Source organism: Chlamydomonas reinhardtii, chromosome 17 (genome assembly GCF_000002595.2).
Source record: "Chlamydomonas reinhardtii strain CC-503 cw92 mt+ chromosome 17, whole genome shotgun sequence".
NCBI lineage: Eukaryota > Viridiplantae > Chlorophyta > Chlorophyceae > Chlamydomonadales > Chlamydomonadaceae > Chlamydomonas > Chlamydomonas reinhardtii.
Genome location: NC_057020.1, coordinates 3,098,641 through 3,121,320, shown reverse-complemented (window position 1 = coordinate 3,121,320; position 22,680 = coordinate 3,098,641). Strand labels below are relative to the sequence as shown.

General features: G+C 63.9%; 6 protein-coding genes across 6 annotated transcripts; 3 read left to right on the top strand and 3 right to left on the bottom strand.

Annotated features, from left to right (window-relative positions):
• Positions 1–89: 89 nt before the first annotated feature.
• Positions 90–6,655, bottom strand: CHLRE_17g721400v5 (uncharacterized protein). The gene is made up of 10 exons (XM_043072264.1): positions 6,494–6,655; positions 6,355–6,415; positions 6,148–6,217; positions 5,966–6,053; positions 5,685–5,727; positions 5,435–5,572; positions 3,441–5,260; positions 1,820–3,265; positions 1,641–1,694; positions 90–1,390 (listed from the first exon to the last, which is right to left on the bottom strand). Exons 1-10 carry the CDS (start codon positions 6,584–6,586, stop codon positions 1,304–1,306), a joined length of 3,900 nt encoding a protein of 1,299 aa, XP_042914723.1. The 5' UTR covers positions 6,587–6,655; the 3' UTR covers positions 90–1,303.
• A 200-nt stretch (positions 6,656–6,855) lies between these two features.
• On the top strand, positions 6,856–10,845 carry CHLRE_17g721350v5 (uncharacterized protein). The gene is made up of 10 exons (XM_043072263.1): positions 6,856–6,951; positions 7,483–7,668; positions 7,885–7,941; positions 8,295–8,342; positions 8,537–8,625; positions 8,872–8,963; positions 9,162–9,260; positions 9,675–9,785; positions 10,189–10,285; positions 10,489–10,845. Exons 2-10 carry the CDS (start codon positions 7,550–7,552, stop codon positions 10,596–10,598), a joined length of 822 nt encoding a protein of 273 aa, XP_042914722.1. The 5' UTR covers positions 6,856–6,951; positions 7,483–7,549; the 3' UTR covers positions 10,599–10,845.
• A 247-nt stretch (positions 10,846–11,092) lies between these two features.
• CHLRE_17g721300v5 (uncharacterized protein) lies at positions 11,093–11,975 on the bottom strand. The gene has a single exon (XM_001697063.2). It carries the CDS (start codon positions 11,871–11,873, stop codon positions 11,502–11,504), a length of 372 nt encoding a protein of 123 aa, XP_001697115.1. The 5' UTR covers positions 11,874–11,975; the 3' UTR covers positions 11,093–11,501.
• A 100-nt stretch (positions 11,976–12,075) lies between these two features.
• CHLRE_17g721250v5 (uncharacterized protein) lies at positions 12,076–16,271 on the top strand. Its single transcript, XM_043072262.1, has 9 exons — positions 12,076–12,237; positions 12,309–12,420; positions 12,490–12,703; positions 12,992–13,204; positions 13,631–13,804; positions 13,984–14,132; positions 14,305–14,533; positions 14,773–14,934; positions 15,047–16,271. The coding sequence occupies exons 1-9, from the start codon at positions 12,216–12,218 to the stop codon at positions 15,101–15,103; spliced, it is 1,332 nt and encodes a 443-aa protein (XP_042914721.1). The 5' UTR covers positions 12,076–12,215; the 3' UTR covers positions 15,104–16,271.
• A 2-nt stretch (positions 16,272–16,273) lies between these two features.
• CHLRE_17g721200v5 (uncharacterized protein) lies at positions 16,274–20,025 on the bottom strand. Its single transcript, XM_043072261.1, has 8 exons — positions 19,653–20,025; positions 19,238–19,588; positions 18,955–19,176; positions 18,203–18,832; positions 17,881–18,051; positions 17,608–17,727; positions 17,245–17,505; positions 16,274–17,100 (listed from the first exon to the last, which is right to left on the bottom strand). The coding sequence occupies exons 1-8, from the start codon at positions 19,821–19,823 to the stop codon at positions 16,297–16,299; spliced, it is 2,730 nt and encodes a 909-aa protein (XP_042914720.1). The 5' UTR covers positions 19,824–20,025; the 3' UTR covers positions 16,274–16,296.
• Positions 20,026–20,165: 140 nt separating this feature from the next.
• CHLRE_17g721150v5 (uncharacterized protein) lies at positions 20,166–22,658 on the top strand. The gene is made up of 4 exons (XM_043072260.1): positions 20,166–20,317; positions 20,498–20,662; positions 20,836–21,135; positions 21,245–22,658. Exons 1-4 carry the CDS (start codon positions 20,270–20,272, stop codon positions 21,302–21,304), a joined length of 573 nt encoding a protein of 190 aa, XP_042914719.1. The 5' UTR covers positions 20,166–20,269; the 3' UTR covers positions 21,305–22,658.
• Positions 22,659–22,680: the final 22 nt, after the last annotated feature.

The window sequence follows — 22,680 nt, the reverse complement described above, 5'->3', positions numbered from 1 at the left end:
CCCCTCCCACCCCCGCCACACCGCCGGTGTCCACGGGAGTGGTCCACGGCGTTTTGCGACACTCCCGAAGGCCCATTCACGGTCAGTACGCGACAGACTTGTTACATGCATCGTATACTGCTGTATCCTGGCCGTCCATACCAAACAGCAAACTCAAATGCGACCATGCAGCCCGCGTCGCCGCGACCGCGCTACACCGCATCCTTCGTGTCCTCTAGTAACCTCAACGTGGCAGCTGAACCGTGCACCTGACCCCAAGCTTTCGGCGCAACCGGCAACCCAGACAGCCGGCACAAATCCACAGGGCCTGGCCCCACTACCCCCCCTTTACGCCAATACCAAGACCAATGCAATTACGAGTCACGTTATCCATCACCCCAATCACGCCACAGATACGGATTAATCTGCCCCCCCGCAGCTACGCCCCGCGCAGCTCTCAAAGGCCTGTTGGGCCAATCAATTGAAGGATGATTCCAACTCGCGGGCCCCTTTCGGACTGCTCGCATCAAATAATAAGTGCAGGCGAGTCCACCACGATTCTCGCACCAAAGTTCAGCGACCCACATGCAGCGCACGCCGGAGCAGCGATTTGCTTGCATTGTGTACGGCCTCAATGCATCCAAGTAGGAAAGTGATGCGCGCTGAAGCGGTTGCACCACAGCGCTGCCTTTTGCCCCCCCCCCATCCAGCACGGTTCAAGGTCACTTGCCGCTCCCACCCAAATGCTGCTCACAGCACAATCCATGTGGAGTAAACTGCGGCACGCGACGCCCACTTACGCTTCTGCACAGTGTCGAATAAACATGTACACTCGCCTCGAGTGTCTTTCTGTTGTGCGCGTTGCAATCAATATAGGATTCGCACACTGTTCGCCACCAGCCGTGTGTCATGCAAGCACAGACACTTCTCACATACGCCCAGTGTAGCTCACGACATTTGGTGTCATACTCGGGCCGACCCCCACCCTGCCCCATCGCGCTCATGCTTCGGCCCTGTGGTTTCCCAGGCTCATCTGTCCATACACAATGCAGCTCAAAACGAAATCAGCTGTTGCCTCGCGATCCCGCAAGGAACGCAGACAAGTTCATGCCAATGTTTCTTTATGCGGCTCCCTCCCACTCCTTTCCTCCGCGCCGCCGCACACACACCTGCCCGCCCCTCCGGTGCGTGCCACGCTCACCGCTGCTCGCGACCGCCGCAGCAATCGCTTAGCACCCGCCGCCTCGCCTTAGCGGCCCCAGCCGCCGGCGGCGGAGCCTGTTGCTGCCGACCTGTCGCTGCCCATGTCGGTGGTGTTGATCCGCTACAGGTCGCGGCTGTCGGGGAGCGACATGCCGCTGGCGGTGCTGGCGGTGTTCTCATGCTCGTAGATGTCCAGTCGCAGGTCGGGCTGTGCGGCACATAGCGGCGAGTGGATGAGCAGGCAGGGGGGAAGTGTGAGCGCAAGTTGCCTCGGAGCAGGCGAAAGGTTGCCGTATCAATGCGTTTGCACGCGAGCGCACTCCTGTGTGTGTGCGGCAGGTGTGCCGTCCAAGCGCCTAGTTCAGGGCATGGTGCACCCACCACGCAGCGGTTGACACCCGGCTGTCATCAGAGGGGAGCACACTGCCCGGTCCCGGACCTTCCAATCTCCCACTTACCCGCAGCGGCACGAAGAACGCGCGACCGGTGGGCAGGCGCGGCGCCGGCTGCAGCTGCGCGGGGCAAGAGAAACGGCGAAGGCAATGAGCCATGCCATCAGTGAAGCACGTGCCCTTACACCGCTCCTAGCGCTGCCACCCTTAGCCCGCCGCACTCATTAGCGCCGGCGCCCTCTTACCTTGTCGCCCGCCTCTTGCAGCATCCGCGCGCTCATCAGCGCCAGCGGGCTGGGTGGCGGCCCGTTGGCCATCTTGGCCTGCAGCGCCGCCGCCTCGCGCCGCGCCTTTGACTTGCTGCTCTCGCGCTGCCGCCGCGAGCTGCTGCGGTGCGACGACGTCCCGCCGTCGTCGCCGGCGCCGCCAGCGCCACCGCTGTTCTGCGACGTGATGGACCGCTGGCGGCGCACCATGGAGGGCTGCGCCACGGACAGCTGCCGATTGAAGGAGGCGATGCGCCACAGCGGCACGGGGCCGTTGCTGGCGTCCAGGAGCTCCGGCGGCACCGGGCCACGCCGGCTGCTTGACCGCATCAGCGAGGGCGTGCGGCTGAGCGACGGCGTGCGGTTCAAGGACGGCGCGCGCGCCATGCCCGACTGGCTGGTGGACGCGCCGGTGCCGCTCGGGGAGGACTCTTCGCCGCCGGCGCCGGTGCTGTTGCGGCGCTGGCTGGCGCTGCGCGCCAGAGGCGAGGGCGAGGGCGAGCGCGAGTTGGGCGAGTTGGGCTCGTCGGCGAACCGCGTGTACCGAGTGCTGGGTGCGCGGCTGATGGCCGGCGGCGGCGAGGGCGAGCGCGAGGGCGGCTGCTGCTGCTCCTGCGGAGCCTGCTGCTGCTGCTGCTGCTGCTGCTGCTGCTGCTGCCATGGCTGCGCCGCCGCCGAGGGCGGGTGGCTGTAGGCGGTCGGGTGCGGACTCAGGCGCAGGGAGGGGTCGCGCTTCAGAGCCGACTTAATGCCGCCATAGGCGCCGCCGTTGGGCAAGATGGAGGGGTCATGCCCGCCATTGGCCGGCGGCGGCGGCGGCACGCCGTCCTGTGCGCCCACTGCGGTGCTGGCAAGCCAGTCTTGGGTGCGCCTGGCGGCCTCCGCCACCGGCACCGGGTCGTGCAGGTGCTGGCGGAAGGAGGGGTGCGACGACAGCAGCTCGCCCTCGCCGCCGCCGCCCTCGGCAGCGACGTCGCCGTCGCCCATGGCCGCAGTGCTGAAGGGGGAGCCGCCGAGGCCCGAGCCGCCGGCGGCGGCAGCGCCGGAGCCCGGGTGCTGCCCGCAGGCAGCCTGCATGTGGCCGGAGGAGCCCAGCTGTTGCTGCATCGGCATGCACGTGCGCGAGATGGTCGCCTGGGCGGCGTCCGCCGGCCACGCCTGCTGCGGTGTCATCATGGGCATCATGGGATTCATCATCTGCATCATGGGATTCATCATCTGCTGCTGCCACTGCTGCTGCCACTGCTGCTGCCACTGCTGCTGCCACTGCTGCTGCTGCTGTTGCGAATACGACGCTGGAGGCGACGGGGGCTGCCCTGAGCCGGCCGGTGTCCGGGCCGCCTGCTGCTTGAGAGCGATCTGCCGCTGCAGCGCCTCGATCTGCACCTTCAGCTGCGCCTGCTGCCGCTGGATGTCAGCCGGCGACTGGGAGCGGGGGCCAACAATGAGCGGGGGCAGCAGTGAGTCAGCAGCGCACGCCACAACAGGTGTATGCAGATGCAACAACCCCGCGAAGCAAAACAGCAGGTGGGCTACATTCATGATTAATTAAGGAAGTGGTAGACGGTAGACCGTGGGCTACAACAGCGCCACAACTTACCACTGCAGTGGACATGCCAGTGCTGCTGACAGACAGCGGCGACCGCGGCGGCGGCGAGGCCGCCCGTGGCGCAGCCGCCGGACTCGCCACGGATGAAGGCGCCAGCGGCAGCGGCGCCGACAAAGACAGAGCCGACAAGCCGCCCATGGCAGCCGCCGCCGCCGCAGTGCTGCCGCCGCCAACGGTTGCGTTGTACTGCGGCTGCAGCGGCGACGGCCTCGGCGAAGCGGCTCTGGCACCAGAGCTTTGCGCAGATGCCACCGAGTAGCCCACGCCCGTAGCGGCCTTGCCGGGATCCGCCTGCTGCAGCAGCTGCATCGGCGAGGAGTGCGGCGGCGACGCGTCAATGGAGAAGTGCCGTGTGTGGCCGCGTCCGTGGCCGCTGCCGTTGGCAGAGGGGCGCAGCGGCGACGCCGGCAGTGACGGCGGCGGGCTGCTGCTGGCCAGCACGGTCACGCTCGGCGTCGACATGACTGGACTGCTCGGCGGCGAGGCGCTGAAGGGCACCTGCGATGCCGATGTCTGCTGAGACGACGCCGTAAAGGGTGCGGAGCCGGAGGAGCTCCGGCCGTCGGCGGCGGCACCAGACCCCGCAGACGCCGCCGCCTCTGCGGCGGCCATAGCGGCGCGCACCTCCGCCACGGCCGCGGCGGCGGCACTGGTCAGGTCCAGCGGCCGCGTGGTGCGTGTGTCGCTGGCTGTGCCGCCAGGGGCGCCAGCGGCTGGCACCCCCGCCCTCATCCCCGCCGTGCTGTCGACGGCGCTGCCGCGCCCCGCCGCCGGCGCCGCCAGCAGCGCCGCGGCCTGTCGCTGCAGGTGCATGAGGCGCAGCACCTCCACCTGCTTGCGGATGGCCAAGAGGCTGGACACGTCGGGCGGCCGCGTCTCCAGGATGCTGGGCGGCAGCGGGCTGTCCACCACCATGGCCTCCACCGCGACGTCTGCGCCAGCGACGGCGGCGGCTGAGATGTCGGCCACCGTCGCGCCCGCGCTCGCGGCGGTGACGTCCAGGCTGTGCCGCGCGCTGCTGCCGCGAGAGGCCATGGAGGCGGCGCGCGCCGCCAGCTGCTGCGCCGCCGGCAGCGGCACGTCGTTGGCGTCACGAAGGATCATCAGCGGCGGCACCGCCGGCAGCGCCGCCGGGTGCGGCCGCGCCATGGCCGCCGCCGTCGCCACGACAGCTCGCGACGACGCCGCGGCGGCCGCCTTCACCACGTGCGGCGCCGAGTAGCCCACGTGCACAGGGGCACGGCCGCCCAGCGCCGCCGCCACCGCGGCCTGCGGCTCGGCCCCGGCGCCCACCACGTCGCCAAAGCCCACCGCCGCCAGGCGCGAGCAGCCGGCCGCACCGCCGGCACCCCGCCCATCAGCCGGCACGGGGCTGGCTGACGCAGGCGCCGGCGAGGCCGGCACAAACGCAGCCATCGCCGCTGCAGCGGTTGCTGGTGCTGGCCCCGGCGCCGGCTTGCTGAAAGACGACTTGCTGCTCCCTGCCGCAGCGTTTGACGCCTCGATGGCGCCCTTGCACCCGGTCGCGGCGGCCGTGCTTGCGACCACGGGATCGGGAACTTTGATTGAGCTGGAGGGGCTCCCAGAGGAGGAGGAGGATAGCACCTGGCCAACTGAGGCACCAGACGCCGCCGTGTCGCCACCACTGCTGCCGCTCGAGCCGCTCACGTCACCCGCCGCCGGAGCCGCCGTTGATAATGCCAGGTGTGTGGGCTGCGCAAGCCGCGCAGCGGCACCGCCAGTGGGCACCACAAGCGGTGCTACCGCAGTTAGCTCAGGCTCGGCTCCACCCAAACTGCTGTCGCGACTCCCTGTGTGCCAAGCACATCATGACGGTAAGTAGGTCCCTCCAACACCTCGTGAGTCCCGCCCTTCCTGTACGCACCTACAGGCGCCCCGTGACCCCAAGGGATGAACTTGTCCTAAGCCCCTCTAGAGGCCTGCAGAATGGTCGCAGCCCTTGTCAGTGCGACGCGCCCGCGCACCTGGCAGACCTGAGAGCTCCGGCTCCGGCTCTGGCCCCGGAGTGCTGGGCTCCACCGCGCAGTCCACATCCCAGTCGCGGACCTTCTTCACGCTGACAGCTCTCCGCCGCGCCTCAAAGCTCCCCACCGAGCAGAAGTCTGCAGGGGCCCGTCAGGGGTCGGAGTTCGCGTTCACTCCCATGCCAAGCAAAGGCCCTCCAACGCACGCGGAGGCGTCGAGCCGGCGACGTCGAACGGTGTTAAACCTCACCTGAGTGTCCGGCAGTGTCGTCGCAAGACGAAGACGCCACCGCCTGCTCGAAGGGGGAGAAGACAAGCGGGCGGGTGTTATGCGACCGTGTACACACACGGACGTGCGCACGCCCGTGCGGCTGCATCGCCCTCAGCCCAGAATTATTGGAATTATGCCTACACAGCCATCAACCACACAGCGACGCCTGAAACCCGGAGTGTTCTTCGGGTGTGCGAACGTTGTAAGACTCGACAGGAGCGGTCACGCGACCGCGGAACCCGGCCGCTGGACGAGCCCACCTGCACGAAGGCCTCGTTGAAGCTATTAAGTTCCGGCTGCACTAGCGGCTGCACCGCCTGAGCAGCGCCCAGCGCCTCTTCCGGATGCCTGCGGCGATTTCAGGGACGAAAGCGCAGGTGAGCTGATATGCGGTATTGTTAAAACAGTCACACATATCATTCGATACGCATAGAAGTCTCACCCGGGCGAAGGCGGGGCGAGCTCCGGAGGATTCGCGAGTTCGCGTTCCCGTCCGAATAGGCACTTCGGACCTGCGGTTGGAGTCCACAGCAGATTCAAGGGCCAGGTTTTTACCACAATGCGACTCCAGCCTTCCTCCGGCGACCCCACGGCATCGCTGCCCTTTTTACAAACCGCCAAGCCGCTCAAATGGCCACCCAGCACTTGCCAGGAGGTCCAGATATGCATGCAGACTCTGCAGGCTCGTCCTCTGCGAAGAAGAGGTCATCCTGCGCAGCAGAAGGAATGTCACTGTTATGCGCCCGCGCAGCGACTGATAACAGCGACTGCAGCGCTGCAAAGCGTACCTGCTTGGCGTGGTCGTGTCTATTGTTACGCAGACGCGCGGCGGCCCTAGCGACTCCGCCCGTTAAGGCTGCGCCTATTCGCAGGAATGGCATGTTGTTTTTCGCTGCAGTTCAGGTCATCCTATCACAGTCAGTTTGATAATGCTTCTGGGAAGTTGTTTGGAAAACGGCAAAGATTGAATGAGCGGCCAGATTCTGTGTAGTGGCCTGGCTGGCACGCCCGTACACGCAATCGAGGCGTGATAGGCGGATGGAGGTGACACCGTCCCCCTGTACAGTACGCAAGCCCTGTGAAGCCCCCTGACCGGCCCCCGGCGGGCTCACCTGTTATAGGCAGAGGTAACTCCCCTGGTTACAAGTCCCTGACCTTACAGCGAGCGCCCATCTTCTGCTGCCTTGTAGTAGCCCGTGATGGTCCAGTGCCAGTCCGCTAGTGCCAGTCCGCTTCGTTGCGCAAAGTAAGTTTCCCGGCGTTATAAGGGCCCACCGGCCCGGGCCACTGGTACTTACGGGGAGGTCGGGGACAGGATAGCACGCATGCTCGTGCACACCACCTTGTAACCAACAACAACCAAAACAACCAGTCCGCTAGGTCTTGCGCTAGGTCCGCTCATCAAGAACCTGGCGTCAGCAGCTGCAAGCGTGACCGGCACGCGTGCTGTATTCCGCGGCGCTTTGTATGCCGTTGTTCCATTGCCACGCCTTTCGACCTGTGCAATTGGAGGGAAGCAAAGCATTGCCTGCCTCCCTGTGAATGGGGCTAGGTCTCAGCGTGATCTGACGGCGAGGCAGGGCCCAGGGAAGGGCCGGTACCACTGCCACAGACACGCACAGACCCGCGGGGACAACTTGAAGACCGGCCGAGTCCGACTCCACTACCCACTCCGACAAGAAGAACAAAGCCCCGTGCAGAAATACAAACAATATTTCGTGCTGTACAAACCCCCACCCGTTGCCTGACCCTTGCTCGCTCCCTCTGACGCGCGCAGCCACCTCAAAGCTCTGCACTGCTCCACTTGCTAGCTCACGTCGCTAGCGGCTAGCGGCAGAGGCAGCATGACCATTCACAAGACCAACAAGCCGCGGGTCGCGGAGGACGGCGAGTACGCGACCGCCACATCCACGCTTCCGGTGCTCCAGTACTACCCAGCGCGGGGCCGCGCAGAGCCCATCAGGTGCGTGAGTGCGTGTGTGCATGGGCAGCTGGAAGTTGAAGGCTCGGGGTGAAGTGCAGGCGGCGCAGGCCGCGCGGTGTTACGGGCACGCGGTATGCACGCGGCGGGCCGGGCAGGTGGGCGTGGGTGCGGGCTGCGGGGCATGGCAGCAGGAGCGGGTACGCTGGGCACATAACGGCCTCGTGCGATGGCTTGAACGCGCTGATCATGACACAGGCTGGTGCTGGCGTTTGCGGGGCAGGCCTGGTTCGAGCCGCCGCCGGACTCCATCAGGTGGGGGCCAAGGGACAGGGTAGGTCTCACAGGCAACACCCATGCGTGGACGGCGGCAGCTACCTGGGGTAGCCTGTGGCGTGCCCCAACACGCCCTCCCCCTTCTAGGGTGGGCTTTCCGATGGGAACTTTTCATTGGGCCCGGGCACATAACCCCCCTCTACACATACCTGGCGGCTGGCGCACATGGCTGGAAAGGGCTGCGGGTCACGAGGAGCCACGGGCTGAGTGTCGGCCCTGCCTCTGCACGCGGCCAACGGCCAACCCGCGCCCGTAGCGCGCATACGCACGTCACCACGGTGCGGAACGCCTGTCTGCTTGACCCTGGATTTGCACACGGATGCCCCGCGCAGGCAGATCCAGGCGATCCAGCGCCGGGAATGGGACGGCTACCCATTCAGGTCAGGCTAGGCCTGGGGACTGTGGGCAGGGTCAGTGTACGACAGCAAGGCCCTTGGCCGTGGCCTGGACCTGCGCTCCCGCTGCATGGTGTCGGCACACGCGTTCGCGCACGGGCTCGCCTGCATTCACATGTCCCCCCGACTCGTCCGAGTCCTCGAGCTCGACGCGCCGCTGCTGCTGCCCCCGGCTGCAGGCAGCTGCCCCGCTTTATTGACGAGGTGCACGGCGAGGTGGACCTGGTGCAGGGCGGAGCCATACTGAGGCACCTGGCGCGGAAGTACGGTGCGTGCACGGCGGCAGGGGGGTCGCCGCAGGCAGGTTGGCGGCCGGAGTAAATCCGGCCTGAGCCCGGTCTCTATCTTGTGGTTGGGGCGATGGTAGCTGCGACTCGGTGGCGAATGGCGGGTTGGGTTGACGGGAGGTTGGGTGAGAAGGCATGCGGAGATGCCAGGAGGGCTGCGTGATCAACGCCCGTCTACCGTGCTGCCATGCACACACACACACACACACACTCACACACTCGCGCAGACCTGTACGGCGGCGAGCGCGGTGACCTGGTGGCGGCGGCGCGTGTTGACATGATGCTGGACGGAGTGGCTGACCTGCGGGTCAAGCTGCGGGTGGGCACTGGTTACTGGCTTGCACTATGCACCTAACGTAATGCCACGTCACCCGGGACCGTGCGGCGGCGTGGTGGGCGCGTTGTGTGTTCGGGCGGGCTTAGGCGGGCTGGGGCGCGTGTCACGAAGAAAGTGTAGACCTCGCCAGTTGTAGAGCTAGTCCCACTTACAACTTGTTGTGGTGCTGATGCGGCGCAGGACTTGGTGGTGTCCAAGCAGCTGGCGCAGGCGGCAGTGGCCGAGTACACGGGGTCGGTGCTGGCGCCGGAGCGGGAGCTTAAGGAGCACGGCATGATGGTGAGCCGGGCGCGGCGGCCGGGGGGGGGGGGGGGGAGTCAGCGGGGGCCCCCGGGTGACCAAGTGCGGCATCCAACTTCGACGACAAGGCCGCGAATCGGAATCGGAATCGGGTTGAGATGGGCCAAGCATTCGTGCGGCTCCTTTGTGGGGCTCTTGAAAGTTGAGCCGGCTGCGCTCGGGGTGCCAGGTGCCAGATGATGTGTGTTAGCTGGTGTAGATGCTTCCCATGGCTCAGGGGCCCATGCCTCCAGTGCGGACGCCAGGCGCTGACCTCGCCTGTGCCCCTTCACGTAAATCAACACTCCGCATTACGGTAACCTCCCGACTCCTGCTGCCTCTCCGCACAGCTAACCCCACTTCACGTCTTCGCATCCCCTTGTCTTTGTCCTCTGGCTCCCCCGCCTCCTCCAGGGCCCCGGCCTGGCCTGTCTGGAGTACGTGCTGGCGAACAGCCGCTTCTCCGAGGCGGGCTGGTTCGTGGGGCCCCGCCCCAGTGTGGTGGACTTTGCGGCGTTCGACCTGGTGGGCGGCTGAGCAGCATGGGCAAGGCTGGGTTGGAAGTTGGGGAGCGACAGCTGCTGGCATGTGCAGGCATGCCTGGCCGGCTGGCCATATTGTGGGTGGGAACGGTGCATGCACCCAAGGACCCCAGGAGTTCAAAGCCAACAAGCCAGCACACATTCACACATGCATACCGTACACGCGCACGCGTAGTGCGTACATGCCGCACACACCAACGCACCAAGCGCGAAGCTGTGCCCTGTATGAGAGACAGCTCCTCCTCAACTGCCCTTTGCGCCCGTCAAGCGCCGCACTTGACTGGCCGTACCAGTACACCCATACACGACACGGCCTTCCCCACGCTGCTGTTGCCCCCATATGCCCTCTGCCCACGCCCCTTCCCTCGCCGCCGCCCCCCTACAAGGTTGACCTGCACCTGGCGCAGCCGCAGCTGGAGGACGCGGTGCGGGGCCGCTTCCCGCTGCTGGTGGAGCACCACGACCGAGTGGCGGGCCTGGCAGGTGGGGAGTCAGCACTCAGCAGGGCACGGAGGGCGCGCGGGGGGTGGGAGCAACGGCCTTTGGCAGCCCAGGGCCCATAAGGGGCCCCTTCCAAATGTGGGCCCGTAGTCTGCAGTCACATTTGCTGGGACCATGCGCGTATGCGGGGTTGCGGAAACTATTGAATTGAAGTCCATGTACTTTGCATCATGCGAACCGTGCAGGCGTGCGCGAGTACCTGGCCAGTGACAGTCGCCACGAGGTGGTGTGGCCCGTCGACTGGATCCGGTCGACGCCCGGGGCCGGCAGCGGCGCTGCGGGCGGCAACGCATGAAGCTGCTTTGTGATTCGAGTGGGCCCGTGATGCACCCTTGCATGCAGCTGATGGAGTACATGCATTTTGGTTGCGGTGATGGAATAGCACCAGGGGTTATTGACGTGCTTACGAAGCTAGTGCAAACACAGACCAAAGCAGAAGGCGTAGTTGGCTTGCAGGCGGCAGGGTTTGCAGCCCTTGGATAGCACTCGGTGTTTCCAGCGGTTGGGCACGTCAACGCGGCTGACTGTAAAGGTTGCACTCCTGATCAAATACTGGTGTTCATTGCAAGCTGACCCGCTGCGTACATTCGACGTGCACTGGTTGCCCACTGGCTAATAGACGTCCGCCGAGGTACCCTCGCCTGCGGCTTTCAGCACTGCTCCGGCCTGGACATGCTGATGTGTGCTGCCCTGCCCCCCAAGATGGCTTATCCACACTCTCCGCAACTCAATAATGTGAACGCCCAAACCCGGAACCCTGCAACCCGAACATGGAACTGATAACCACATCACTTCGTCCGATTACAATCCCGTGACACGATGGCGCACTGCGCTCACCCATCTCGTCTGCCTATTGCGCCCCTGCAATGTCCAGGGGCATCTGCACCCTGCATCCCCGTATATCTAACTATAATGCCGCGTCATTTAGCCCCAAATTATGTCCAGATCTGGCATACTCCGTGACAGTGTCCTGACCCCGCAACACCCCGCACACACCCTGCCGGCCGGCCCTTGCACAACTCCGCCCCCGGCCGACCCCTGCGCTCTCCCGCCTAATACAGCATCCCACGGCTCCATGCCGCGTCTCCTTGGCTCATGTCGCTAAGCTTCGCCGCTGCCTCCGCGAGTCCTCCGCGAGCTCCCAGAGTCCCGGAACGGCCTCCTGAGGTCGCCAAGCCCCGCATGTGCGCTAGCCCGCCTACTGCAGCGAGGGCTGGGTCTGCCAGATCAGCAGGCGCTTGCTGCTGGGGTTGAAGGCCTCATAAACCTTGTTGTTGGCGGCCAGCATCTTCATCACGTGGTCCGAGACCGACTTCGCGGGCGTGTGGTGCAGCGACTCAAGAACCTGGTTCTTAGAGACCGCGGAATAGCGCAGGTCGCGGTCATAGGCATAGTTGAACTTCCAAATCGTCTCATGGTAGCGCTTGTACGCAGCGGCCCAGCAGGCGTGCAGCTTGTGCTCGCGCATGAGCGAGGGAAGCATCTGAGTATCCAGGTACCACATCACCCAGCCCGCCACCAGGGCGGCACTGGCAGCCTCCTGCTGCAGAGACTCCGGAAGCAACTTCATCGTGGAGAACTTGCAGCTCTAGACCCCGCGACAGGGGAGGGGAATGCGCGCCTACTGCGCGCCTATACACAGTCTAGTATACAGCGGAATGCAGGCGCCCTTCCTCGAGGTCGCGGGGAAGTGTCATTCATGATGGTGCAGCATGGGAAATCGCCCTGCCCCTCAGTGCCCTCCTAGCTCTCAGCAGTCTACCCCGGAGTATCACCTGCGGTTAGCTAGATATTTGAACACCGACGATTCGCAGACGCTCAGAGGTGGCCCGCGGCACTCCAACTGGTCCATGGCCACTTAGACGGAAGGAAGAAAGCCTAGGCACGCTGCTCTACCCTCAGCCAGAGAAAGATGTCGTTCAGAGAGCTTCGATGTAAGGCCCCAGGCTTGTAAAGACTTCGGCCGCGCACGCGACCTGACTTGAGTTCTTCTTTGTCCGCGCAGCGTTCACGGAGGTGATGAAGGCGCTGGGTTACCCACGCCTCATCTCCATGGAAAATTTCCGTGTACCAAACTTTGAGCTGGTGGCGGACTGCTTGTATTGGCTGGTGCACCGGTAGGTTGCCCGCATGTCGCCCGTGCCCGGCCGCGGATGCCTTCACTTGACTGCATTCAAAACGCGCAGGTACTACCCCGGTGTGGAGATTGCGGATGATATCAGCACGGAGAGCGACCGTGTCAAGTTCTTGCAGTCGGTGGCGCAGGTCATGCTCACAAAGGCGCGGATGAAGCTGAACATAAAGCGGTTGTATGCCGCGGACGGCAACGCCGTGAAGGAGCTGCTGAAGCTTGCCTCACTGCTGTACAAAGCGACCTCAAAGGCGGGGGATATGGACGACGTAAGACGGGCGTGTGTGGGGGGTAGGGTTAGCGGATGGGTGTGGGTGCGGGTCTGTAAGCCGAGTCGTGTGCGGGCAGCTGGCCGTGCTAGTCAGGCAACACTGCGCCTCAACATTAGGCACAATGATGAAGCAACATACCCCCCTCCCTCTCGTGCAAAGTCTGGGATGCCTGATGGATAGCTGTCAACGTACCCACGGCCCGCCACCCTCTCGGCACCCCCTGCTCTTGCTCGTACTAGGAACTCAACGCCTTAACAATTACGCTTGGCCCTGCAACCTACACAGGACGCCGCTGAGGCCATTGATGTGGCCAACTCGCTCAAGGGGTTCAATCCCAAGGAGATTAAGGGCCTGGCGGCGGAAATCATCAAGGCCGGTGCCGGCCTGTACGACGCGCTGGGGCAGGAGCCGGAGCTGCGCGAGCACCGGGCACGTGCGGTGGCGGGGCATGTGGACACGGACTTTGTGGAGCGCAGCATCCGGGAGGCCATTGCGCAGGTGGGGCCAGCGGCATCCAGCGGTGGCGCAGCGGCTGCGGGGTGGGGAGGAAGGGGATGGGGACGCAACGGAGAGGTTGTGTACCAGGCGTGACGGCGCCTGCTGGCCAGTTCGACAGGGAGCGGTCGGCTGCAGACAGTGGGGTGCAGCGGGTGCGGTGTGCACTCCACTGGCTGCAGTAGAGCCAGGCGCAGGCGGATGAGCGTGGAGCCGGGGATGCTTGTTGGTCATGCCGCGGAGAACTGCCATGTTGGTCAGGCAGGTGGTTTTGTGTACGGGTTGAGGCACGCGCACACACAACACAGAGCTTGGCGGGCCCTGCTGTAGCTCCAACACGTACCCAGTTACGGAACTCACCGTATGGGCGGTTTACCGAGTCCCGTTCGCCGCATGCATCTCACCCATCTGCCGCCCTTGTCCTGAAAGGTGGAGGACAACATCCGGTCTCTGGAGAACCAGATGGAGGACCTGGAGCGCAACGAGAAGACGCTGGACAACAAGATCGAGAAGAAGAAGCAGGAGCTGGAGCGGCAGGAGAAGCGCCTGTCAACGCTGCAGAGCGTGCGCCCCGCCTACATGGACGAGTACGAGCGGCTGCAGGTGGGTGCGAAGTGGAGGTGCATGGGGCGCGGGGTCGAGGCGGGCAGCTGCCGGGGGTGCATAAGGACATGAAGAAGCGGGGAAAGGGAGGAGGCGCGGGCCTGACCTCCCATGCCCGGCATCGGCTTCCGCTTCGCGCACCCATCAACTCTTCTGTTCCTGCACCCTGATCACTGCAGGGCGAGCTGAACGGGCTGTACCAGTCTTACCTGGACAGGTTCCGCAACCTGGAGTTCCTGGAGAACGAGCTGGAGGCCTACTACCAGGCAGAGCAGGAGAAGATGGAGGCGCAGGAGCGGCGGCTCAAAAAGATGCAGAAGCGGCTCAAGTGAGTGTGGGCTGGGGGAGCGGGTTGCAGAGAGCACCTTGGGGCCCACAAGCTGCCTCCGCCGCAGCTGTGTGCGATGTACGATACCCACGACGTGAGAGGACTGTGTCTGTGGCTTTGCGCGTTTCCATTCGGCATGTGACGCTCGCATCCCTGCTTGTGTGCGCCCCAGGGAGGAGGAGCTGCGCATCCTGCGCGGTGAGCAGGAGGTGGACGAGGCCAACATGAACTTCGACGACGACGACATGGACCTGTCGGAGGACGGCGAGCACGAGGAGGCGGAGGAGGGCGAGGATGAGGACTACGGAGCGGGCGGCCAGAAGGCCACCATGCGCCGCGACCAGTTCGGGGGGCAGGGCGGCGGCGGTGGCGGCGGCCGGCAGCAGGGCGGCGGCCGCAATGTGAGTACCTTGGGAGGGGCTGGGTTGGGGATGGGAAGTGCGACCTGATGGCGAGGCGGGGAAGGGCGGGGCAGGGCGGGGGGGGGGGGCGGGGCGGAACGAGCGGCAGCACCAGTAGGCATTTAAAAGCGTTCTGGGACTTGGGCGGCAGCAGATGCACGCGCCACCGACACCAGTTGGCATGAAGGGGTCAACCGGGGCCTGCTGCAACCTTGAAAGCCATGCACCCATGCCTGCAGGTCATGGGCAACCTGGACGGCGACTTTGACGATGAGGCGTCCATCGACGAGGACGACAACACCGATGGCGGCGAGGTGTCGCGGCAGGGCTCGCAGGCGGGGGGCATGGGCGGTGGTGGCGGCTACGGCGGCGGCGGCGGCTACATGAACGGCGGCGGCATGGTAAGAGCGTAAATTTTGTGGGCTCCAGCAACTGCACGACCTTGTGTTTGTTTTCGTGTGGCTCTGACGCCCACAATTCGTACGCTGACGCCCGCACCTGCGTGTCATGCAGGATGATGACGAGAACAACCTCATCCAGGATGACGACGAGGATGACAATGACTTCTAAGAGCACCGGGGCGCGGCTTGAAGGCTTGTAGTAGCCAGACATAACGACGGAGCTGTCTGGTACTCTGGTGCACACGTGCGTGTGGGCCACCTCTAGCAGGCATACTTACGGGCGCAGTGGAATATCTGCGACCGCATTCAGGTTTAGCTGTACATAAATGAGCGTGCTAATGCCAGGCACGCTGTACACATTCGGACGAGGGATGGTCACAGAGTTGCGCCACTGCAGAATAGACTTGAATACGGTCGAGTGGCGATTGGAAGAGTATTACACGGTAGCGAGTGGCTACCCCATGTACGGCTACCCGCCATAGCGTGACACAAATTGAAAAGAATGTGTATGTCTTTGCGGCCTCGTGAATACGGTACCTTGCGGCAGTGAGACTACAGAGAATGCGGGCCCGAATGTCAAGCTCCACGTGACTGTGATGCGGTGCCGTGACTCCGTGAACTCCTAATACGGTACCACCACTCAGCATTCAAGTCCTACACAACCAGCCAGCTAATCCCATCAAACTGACGAAGTCACGAGCTGAAGAAGCGAGCAGGGCGCGCACGCCCCGGGAAAACCCGCCGCCGCCAACGGTATGCACCCAGCGATGCCTGCCGGTAACATACAACTGAGCTGTGCCCTACAATCGCGCGCCAGCTAGCAGCTTTAGGAGCTGTCGGTGTCACCGTATGAAGCGAGCCAGTTGCCTGGCCAGCTATAGTTGGTCTACGCTGCACTACCATACGGTACACAACCTACAATGGCGGCGCCCTACCGTATGGTGATGCCGGTCAGACGTCAGTTTCAGACGCAAATGCACTTGCCGGTAAAACTATAAGTAGCGCCCACAGCCTCAAAGGCTTTGATTCCGGCATGGTAATCACTAGAACGCCACACGTAGCAGCCCATATCGATCCGTACAGGGCTGTTCGGCAGCTTGCAGCTCACCCCAGCGCACATTGGGTTTGGCTTTCGTACCCCCAATTGCTCCGAAGCAGTCGCTGCCCTGCTGTGCGCACGCATACATTCCCTGCCCCACTCGCGACATCCACGGCCTGGCACACTGCAACAGAGCTAACCATAATGTCTGCCATCCTATCGCTAAAGACGGATGCATGAGGGGTGCATCAGCATGCTGATGCGCCCTCCAAACCTGCCTGAAGGCGTCATCCTTCTCCCTGCCCTGCAGCATGTGGGGCCGGTCAGACGGAGATGCCCAGGACCGACAGCTGGGCGGCGCGGTCCTTGTCTGTGGCCATGGCCATGTGCAGCGCCAGGCGCTGACCCAGCTCCTCACACCACGCCGCAAACTCCTCCTCACTGACGAGGTAGCGCGTCAGGTCAGGCGGTGGAATGATGGCGCGCTGGCTAGTGCTGCTGGTGGCGCCAATGCTGCTGGCAGCGGACTTGGATACTGTGTTGACTGTATGGCGACCGCCGACGAGCCGGGAGCCGGGAGAGCCCCTGCGCCCGGGCACCGCGGTAACGCCCTTCGCATAGCGCGCACCGCTCCCAGCCGCGGCGGACGAGCCCTGTCCCAATCCAGATGCCGGCAGCTCCGCCACCGGCGTCCACCCCACCGCCGGCGCCTCAGCAGCCTGCGGCTTGCCCACCGCCTCAGCAGCCCTACGCTCCAGTGCGCCCACCAGCGGCAGCATGTCCCAGAAGTAGCTGGTGTGGCGGCGGCTGTCGCACAGCCGCACCATCATCGCCTTCACTGCCGCCGCCAGGTCGGGCATGGGGAAGGCCAGGGCCTCCGCCGTGCGCTTCAGCAGCCCCAGCCAGCGCTTGGGGTGTGTGTAGCCCACCGCAAACTGCACCGACACCACGTTGAGGCAGGCACGCTCGAAGGCGGCAGCAAACTGCGGGTCGCGGCAGCAGGGCGTGCCGGCCACGGCGGCCAGCGCGCGCATGAGGCCCTCCGGCCCCACGGCCACCAGCTCGTGGCCCGGCTGCGCCGCCAGGTGGTTGTACAGCTCAGCCGCGTACTCGTCCAGCCGGAACGCCTGCAGCGTGCGCGGTCAGCGGCGTCAGCAACACGAGCGGTGTTCAGCTTAGTGTTTGTGGTTTGGGAGTCCGTGTCGGCGTGTACGGTATTCTAACGCCCGATGCACGGCACAGTGCCTGAGCCCCATGCCCATCACACGCACCTGCAGTGGGTAGTCAAACTTGCGCGCCGCCGCAAGCAGCCGCGGGTAGGAGTTGAACATGAAGTCGCGGTTGCGCCAGGACGGCACGCCGGCGCCGGCGCCGGAGCTGCTGCTTGCAGGCGTCGTGGGGAAGATGGCAGTCCCTTCGTTGCTGGCGGAGCCCACCAGGCAGATGGCGCGATTTAGCACCACCCGCACCATGGACGTGTGCGCCGGCGACAGAGCGGCGGCGCCGCGGCTGTCCACCAGGTCGCACGCATCCTGCAACGCACCACAACAAGTTGCACTCAATGCCGCTGCTCGGGCATGGGCTCCTCACGCCACCGCGCACATGAGGCGTGTATGAGCTGCTAAGCTCCATACCTGCAGCAGCGTGCACAGGAAGCCCAGGTCCTCCTTCGCGTCCGCGCACGTGAACAGCAGCCCCTCGACCAGGCCGCACAGGGCATCGCTGGGTGGGGACCGGCACTTGCCCGCCAGGACCTGCGGACCAGCAGCCCATGATGGTTCAGTCGTATTCGGCAGGGCAGATGTGATCCAGAACAGCTGCTAACCACGTCCGCTTAACATCCACTTCCAGCCAACAGGTCCATAGCTGCACCTCCAGATGTCCATTCTACTCACAGCCAAACACACCTGCAACACTTGGAGCGCCTGCTCCTCTGTCCAGGCGTGGCTGGCCGTGTGGCGCAGCACCGCCCCCTCCACAGCCGCCTGGCCCTTGGCGTCAAGCCACCGGTTCGCGGCGCCGTGGGGCTCCAGCGGCTTGGGCGCCATCGCATCCAGGTCGCGCAGCAGCTGGATCGTCTGTTGGCCGAGGGGTAACAGTGAACTAATGGTATCGCATAGCATTGAATTACCTTCCGTACAGCAAACTCAATTCTTCTCAATCTTACTACCGTATCCCATACCGCATCGGTGATGCATGTAACGCAAGCCGCGCATGTAGTTTGCCCACCTGCTCCGGGTCAATGCTCATGGGCACCAGTCGCGCCTCCACGCCGGCCGCCGCCACGTGGCTGAGCCAGGTGGGGTTCGGAATGAACGTGTAGCGCAGCGCTGGCGGCGTGGAGGGAGCCCGCTGCCGCTTGTCAAATGCAGCCGCGGCATCCAGGAGCTCCCGTGCTGCGATGTAGGGCTGCTCCGCAGCCGCCAGCCCGCGCACCGCCGCGCCATCAAACGCTGCGCGGATGCACTCTGACATGAGGCACAGGTATTCGTCGTGCTCTGACCGCCTGTCGTTGCTGGTCCCGGTAGCGCGGCCGCTGGTGCTTGTGCTGCTCCCGCTGCTGGCCCGTTCACCTACCGCGTCAGCAGTGAACGCTGTCGCGACCGATGTGGCTGCCGCTCCGTACACATTTCCCAGCGATCCATTTGCGTAGACTGCGTAGGATGTGTGTGCAGAGCCGCGGGTGGTGGTGGTGGTGGTGGCGGCCGTGCTGGTCCAGGAGCGCGATTCCATTGCCGCTGAGTTGGTGCTGTTGGAGGTGGCGCTGGCAGCGGCCGATGCGTCCGCCGCCGCTTGCATTGCCACTCGCAAGGCCGACTGAGCATGCAGCTCACAGCTGTCGATGACGCTCATGAAGTCCTGCGGTTGATGATTGCCATACTTCAAGCAACGCCCTAACGTATCCATTTACATCGCAACGATCCTCAAGCCCGCCACCGGCTGCCACAACCGTGACGAGAAAGGACCGGACGCAAGCGCACCTGCATCGAGTCCCACTTTGCGATGCTGGGCAGGATGCGCAGCCACAGCAGCCGCTGGAATGTCCACAGGTCCTGATGCGCGAGGGAGTCCAGGATGGCGTCCAGCTGGCCGTTGGAGCAGGAGAAGCCGCTGCTGCGCGGCGCTTTGAGCAAATACAGCCCCAGCCCTGCCTGGATGAGCTCCGTGTAGACGTCCAGGTCCTGGTTGCTGGCATAGGCCGCCTGCAGCGATTGTAACGGCAAAGTTAGCACAACGGACCTGATGCGGATGCATAATACCTACCGAGAGGAGGACGTTATGTGTGTGAAAGAGGGTGATGCAGGTCTCCGGGATCACTGCTGCGGGGCTGTATGCTCCGGGGCACATAGGCAGCGCCTGGAGCAGCGCCACCAAGGTGTCATAGCCGTTCTGGAAGAGCGCTTGAAGCGTCACCGAGTCTAACGTCCGGGTAGCCGGGTCGGCCTGGCTGCGCAGCAGCCGTGCTGTGTTACTGAGCGCCTCCAAGACCTGGCATGATTGATTTGCTGCTGCTAGCCGGGTCAGGTTGTTCATGGGCTCTGAGGGAGGCGCGTTGTTGACCGCCGCGCCCTGTCCATCGAGCTCTGTCGGTATCGGCTGAGTGGCAAACAGACCCTGCATGGAACGGAGGAAGGTTGTAATGCTGGTTGTGCTCCATAGGGCTCAGGCTGCCACGCACCTGGGCTGAGCTGACCGCCGACCGCGCTGCCGTGCTAGAATTTGCGACCACGTTGGTCCTCACGCATTTGTGGGCCGGGCATCTCCCAGGAGCAACCACAACGCATCGTTTGGGCCCAGACCTTTGACTGGCAGCCAGGAGGCGCCGGGCGGTGTGGGCCGAGTGCAGCATGGTCCTGTCACTTGCCCCGCGCGGACCCAGTCCACGCCGCTGATAAGTATCGTCGCGTGCTATATGAGCATTAATAGTGTTAAAAAGTGGCAATCGTTTTGCACAACGAAGCCAGCGTGCTCTTTTGTGGAGTGCCAAAGACAGACAGCTGAGTTGCTGTCAGGGTCGCTGCAGTCTTTTACTTGGACAGGGCCTACGTATGCATTATGGTCACAGACGCATTCAGGTAAGTCTACAACAGCGAGTCCAGCCAAAATGGCTGATTGGACGTGCGGATCCTGTGTCAATTCCCGACCCGCTCTTTTCACATTTGCTACCATGAATGCAATCGTCATCTTAAGACTACAATAGTTAGCTGCTTTAAAAGGACCCAAACGACGGAAGCACGCAAAGACGGACGGGTGTATGCTGGATTGCTGCAACTGAGCTTGGCGCAATTCACGACGATGGCTGGCTGGTTTCAAGGCGTAAAGAAATTCTTTGGCTGGGTTGACGTGAGTTTGGCACCGTGGGCATACAAAGAACCTTCCATTGCGCTGGCTCAGCTTCGCACGTTTGATCTGCAGTGCGCTTGAGATGCAGTAAATGTATGGACAACCCGATAGGAGATAGAAACATGGATGCCACGTTCCCTCCCCGACGCACACCAACCCGTTGTCGTCCTTGCACACCAGGGCGATGGTTCGGAGGGGGCTGAGGGCGACGAGCAGAACCAGCCCAGCAGCAGCTCTGGGCCCTCACCTCGTGGGCATAGAGGTCGGGCGGCCGCTGGAGCTCGCGAGCGGCGGCACGAGCCAGTGTTGAGAGAGATGGAGGACGACCAGCACGGTGGCGTCCAGGTGCGCACCGGTGGCTCCAGGGGAAGGGCATCAGAAGCGGCTTTGCCTGTAAGGTTGCCATCAACCTTGAACATAGACAGCGTGGGCTGCGTGCACTCCGCACCATCTCCACCACCTCACCGCAAACACCACGCGCACACCGTCCTTGACTCCTCAACGCACCTGGCACGCAGGGTCTCCGCTGGTATGCGGCCAGGCAAGTGCCGGACCGGCACGGTGATTACGCCAATGAGTTCCTGGATGAGGACCGGGCACCAGCAGCGGGACCTGCAGCCGCAGCAGGCGCGGGGCCAGCTTCAGCAGCAGCGGTGGCGGCGGCTGTAGAAAGAGTGTTGCATGGGGGTGGCAAGGAGCGCGAAGCAGGGGGCGGAGCGCGGTCAGAGGCGGCATCACGGGCGGCAGCGGCAGCGATGGCGCGTGCTGCAGGGAAAGGCGGCGCGTCATCACAAGGCGGGCACCACCGGACGGGGCAGGTGAGCACACTGTTCAGGCAATGGTGTTTGGGTCTGTTCTGAACCTAGGATGGGGAATAGCGATACTCCTTACGCCCGTCCTACGCTTCCCACGTTGGTTGTGCTGCAGGCCGGCAAGCAATTGCAGGTGACGGCTGTGGAGCGCGGCAATGTGGTGCTGGGGCACTAGCTGGGTGGCGGCTGGGGGCCGGCGTTGGCGCGACTGCCTCTCTGGTGCGTTTGCGACAGTGCTAACTGAGCGTGCAAACACGCTCTGGTGTGGTATCGGTAGGACCGGCCAATGAACGGTATACGGGCGCGGCGGCAGCATGGCAGGTGCTGGGCTCAATGAAGAAGTACGTCAGGAGAGTGTTGGGTTGCCGAGTGACAGTAGTGCGAGTGTAGTGCGCACGGGGTGACCTATCAAGAAAGTATGGGTTAGCATTGCGCCGTCACAGGTGTGGCCTGATGGGCGTGTGGGACAGAGGGTGGCGCACATTGGTAGGGTGTTAGCAGCTGAGAGCCAGGCCTCGCGTCGGAGTTGCAGGGCGTGTGGTTCGCGCTGTGTGTATCTGGCGGGATTCCCCGATTGCGGTGGGCTGTCTAGCCGCCAGTGCCGCCCATTAGCGGCACTGTCTGCTGTTACTCCCTGCTTATAGAGTCCACTGTTGGGGGCATCGTCTAATGCCTGTAACCCAATGCGAGTGGACCGCGCACATACAAGGGCCATTGAGGGAGTTGGGCGTGTTTAGCCGCAGTCAAGGCTAGCATTGGCCAGCTAGCACTCAGGGCGCCATTATTGCGGGAATGATCTCTGTCGGCAGTCAGTGTCCCCCTGAGGCCGAGGCGACGAGCTATAGCTGCTTTACTGCCGTAGCGGGCGTACTGCTGATGACCTGTGCCAGCCGGCTAAAGTGGAAAACGAACGCGCACCGCAAGCCAGTCAGACTGGTGTGGCTGGTGACCAGGCAGGCACAAGCCGGCACATGTGCGTGATAGACCGTCAGACCGCATAGCGGTGCTGAGCATTGGACTTGCCGTCGTAGCTGACTTCTGGGGTCGTCTCCAGACGTTTGTGACTTTGGGTATCAGGCCAAAGGGTTGGGACGCTGTGCCGTTTGCGCATCCCTTCATGTCTCGGGCTGTTGGTGACGGCATGGTTTTGCGCTTGCCGTATGACGCTGATTCCCCGCCCCCCTCGCCGTGAGAGGTTGTGCGTGGTTGGTGGCTCTGTGTGTGGGCAGGATGCACGTGTGGGCGACCGTTCTAGTACCTGGACGCTTGCGCCCTGGTTAGTGCGTGCGCTGTGCGTGTGTCCTGCGGCCTAGACGTTTCCCGGCACTCCTGTGCCTAGGCTTGTGGCGTTGAGGCACAGCGGTGGGGCTCTGGCGGGTTGAGGCTTGGCTAGGACTCACTGTGCGCGGAGTCACACGGACTTTGCCCGCGGGAGGGTTTGCAGCAAAGTCGGGGTTGGGGCCTGATAGCATGTGATGGCTCGGCGTCTTCGGGAGCTGGGACTGTCCCCTCTGTAACATCCGCATCCATAGCGGGCATGTACAAGAAGTT

What these genes read in the sequence shown, in the direction of transcription:
- CHLRE_17g721400v5 (XM_043072264.1), bottom strand. Translation starts at nt 6,586, where the DNA reads ATGCCATTCCTGCGAATAGGCGCAGCCTTAACGGGCGGAGTCGCTAGG. An exon ending in GACACGACCACGCCAAGCAG is followed by an intron (nt 6,416 to 6,493) that starts GTACGCTTTGCA and finishes TCTGCTGCGCAG; the next exon opens with GATGACCTCTTCTTCGCAGA. An exon ending in GGAGCTCTCAGGTCTGCCAG is followed by an intron (nt 5,261 to 5,434) that starts GTGCGCGGGCGC and finishes CTTGGCACACAG; the next exon opens with GGAGTCGCGACAGCAGTTTG.
- CHLRE_17g721350v5 (XM_043072263.1), top strand. Translation starts at nt 7,550, where the DNA reads ATGACCATTCACAAGACCAACAAGCCGCGGGTCGCGGAGGACGGCGAG. An exon ending in CCGCCGCCGGACTCCATCAG is followed by an intron (nt 7,942 to 8,294) that starts GTGGGGGCCAAG and finishes TGCCCCGCGCAG; the next exon opens with GCAGATCCAGGCGATCCAGC. An exon ending in ACCTGCGGGTCAAGCTGCGG is followed by an intron (nt 8,964 to 9,161) that starts GTGGGCACTGGT and finishes GATGCGGCGCAG; the next exon opens with GACTTGGTGGTGTCCAAGCA.
- CHLRE_17g721300v5 (XM_001697063.2), bottom strand. Translation starts at nt 11,873, where the DNA reads ATGAAGTTGCTTCCGGAGTCTCTGCAGCAGGAGGCTGCCAGTGCCGCC.
- CHLRE_17g721250v5 (XM_043072262.1), top strand. Translation starts at nt 12,216, where the DNA reads ATGTCGTTCAGAGAGCTTCGAT. An exon ending in TCCGGGAGGCCATTGCGCAG is followed by an intron (nt 13,205 to 13,630) that starts GTGGGGCCAGCG and finishes TTGTCCTGAAAG; the next exon opens with GTGGAGGACAACATCCGGTC. An exon ending in AGCAGGGCGGCGGCCGCAAT is followed by an intron (nt 14,534 to 14,772) that starts GTGAGTACCTTG and finishes CCATGCCTGCAG; the next exon opens with GTCATGGGCAACCTGGACGG.
- CHLRE_17g721200v5 (XM_043072261.1), bottom strand. Translation starts at nt 19,823, where the DNA reads ATGCTGCACTCGGCCCACACCGCCCGGCGCCTCCTGGCTGCCAGTCAA. An exon ending in TGAGCATTGACCCGGAGCAG is followed by an intron (nt 18,052 to 18,202) that starts GTGGGCAAACTA and finishes CTCGGCCAACAG; the next exon opens with ACGATCCAGCTGCTGCGCGA. An exon ending in AGGCGCTCCAAGTGTTGCAG is followed by an intron (nt 17,728 to 17,880) that starts GTGTGTTTGGCT and finishes GCTGGTCCGCAG; the next exon opens with GTCCTGGCGGGCAAGTGCCG.
- CHLRE_17g721150v5 (XM_043072260.1), top strand. Translation starts at nt 20,270, where the DNA reads ATGGCTGGCTGGTTTCAAGGCGTAAAGAAATTCTTTGGCTGGGTTGAC. An exon ending in AATTCTTTGGCTGGGTTGAC is followed by an intron (nt 20,318 to 20,497) that starts GTGAGTTTGGCA and finishes CTTGCACACCAG; the next exon opens with GGCGATGGTTCGGAGGGGGC. An exon ending in GGCACCACCGGACGGGGCAG is followed by an intron (nt 21,136 to 21,244) that starts GTGAGCACACTG and finishes GTTGTGCTGCAG; the next exon opens with GCCGGCAAGCAATTGCAGGT.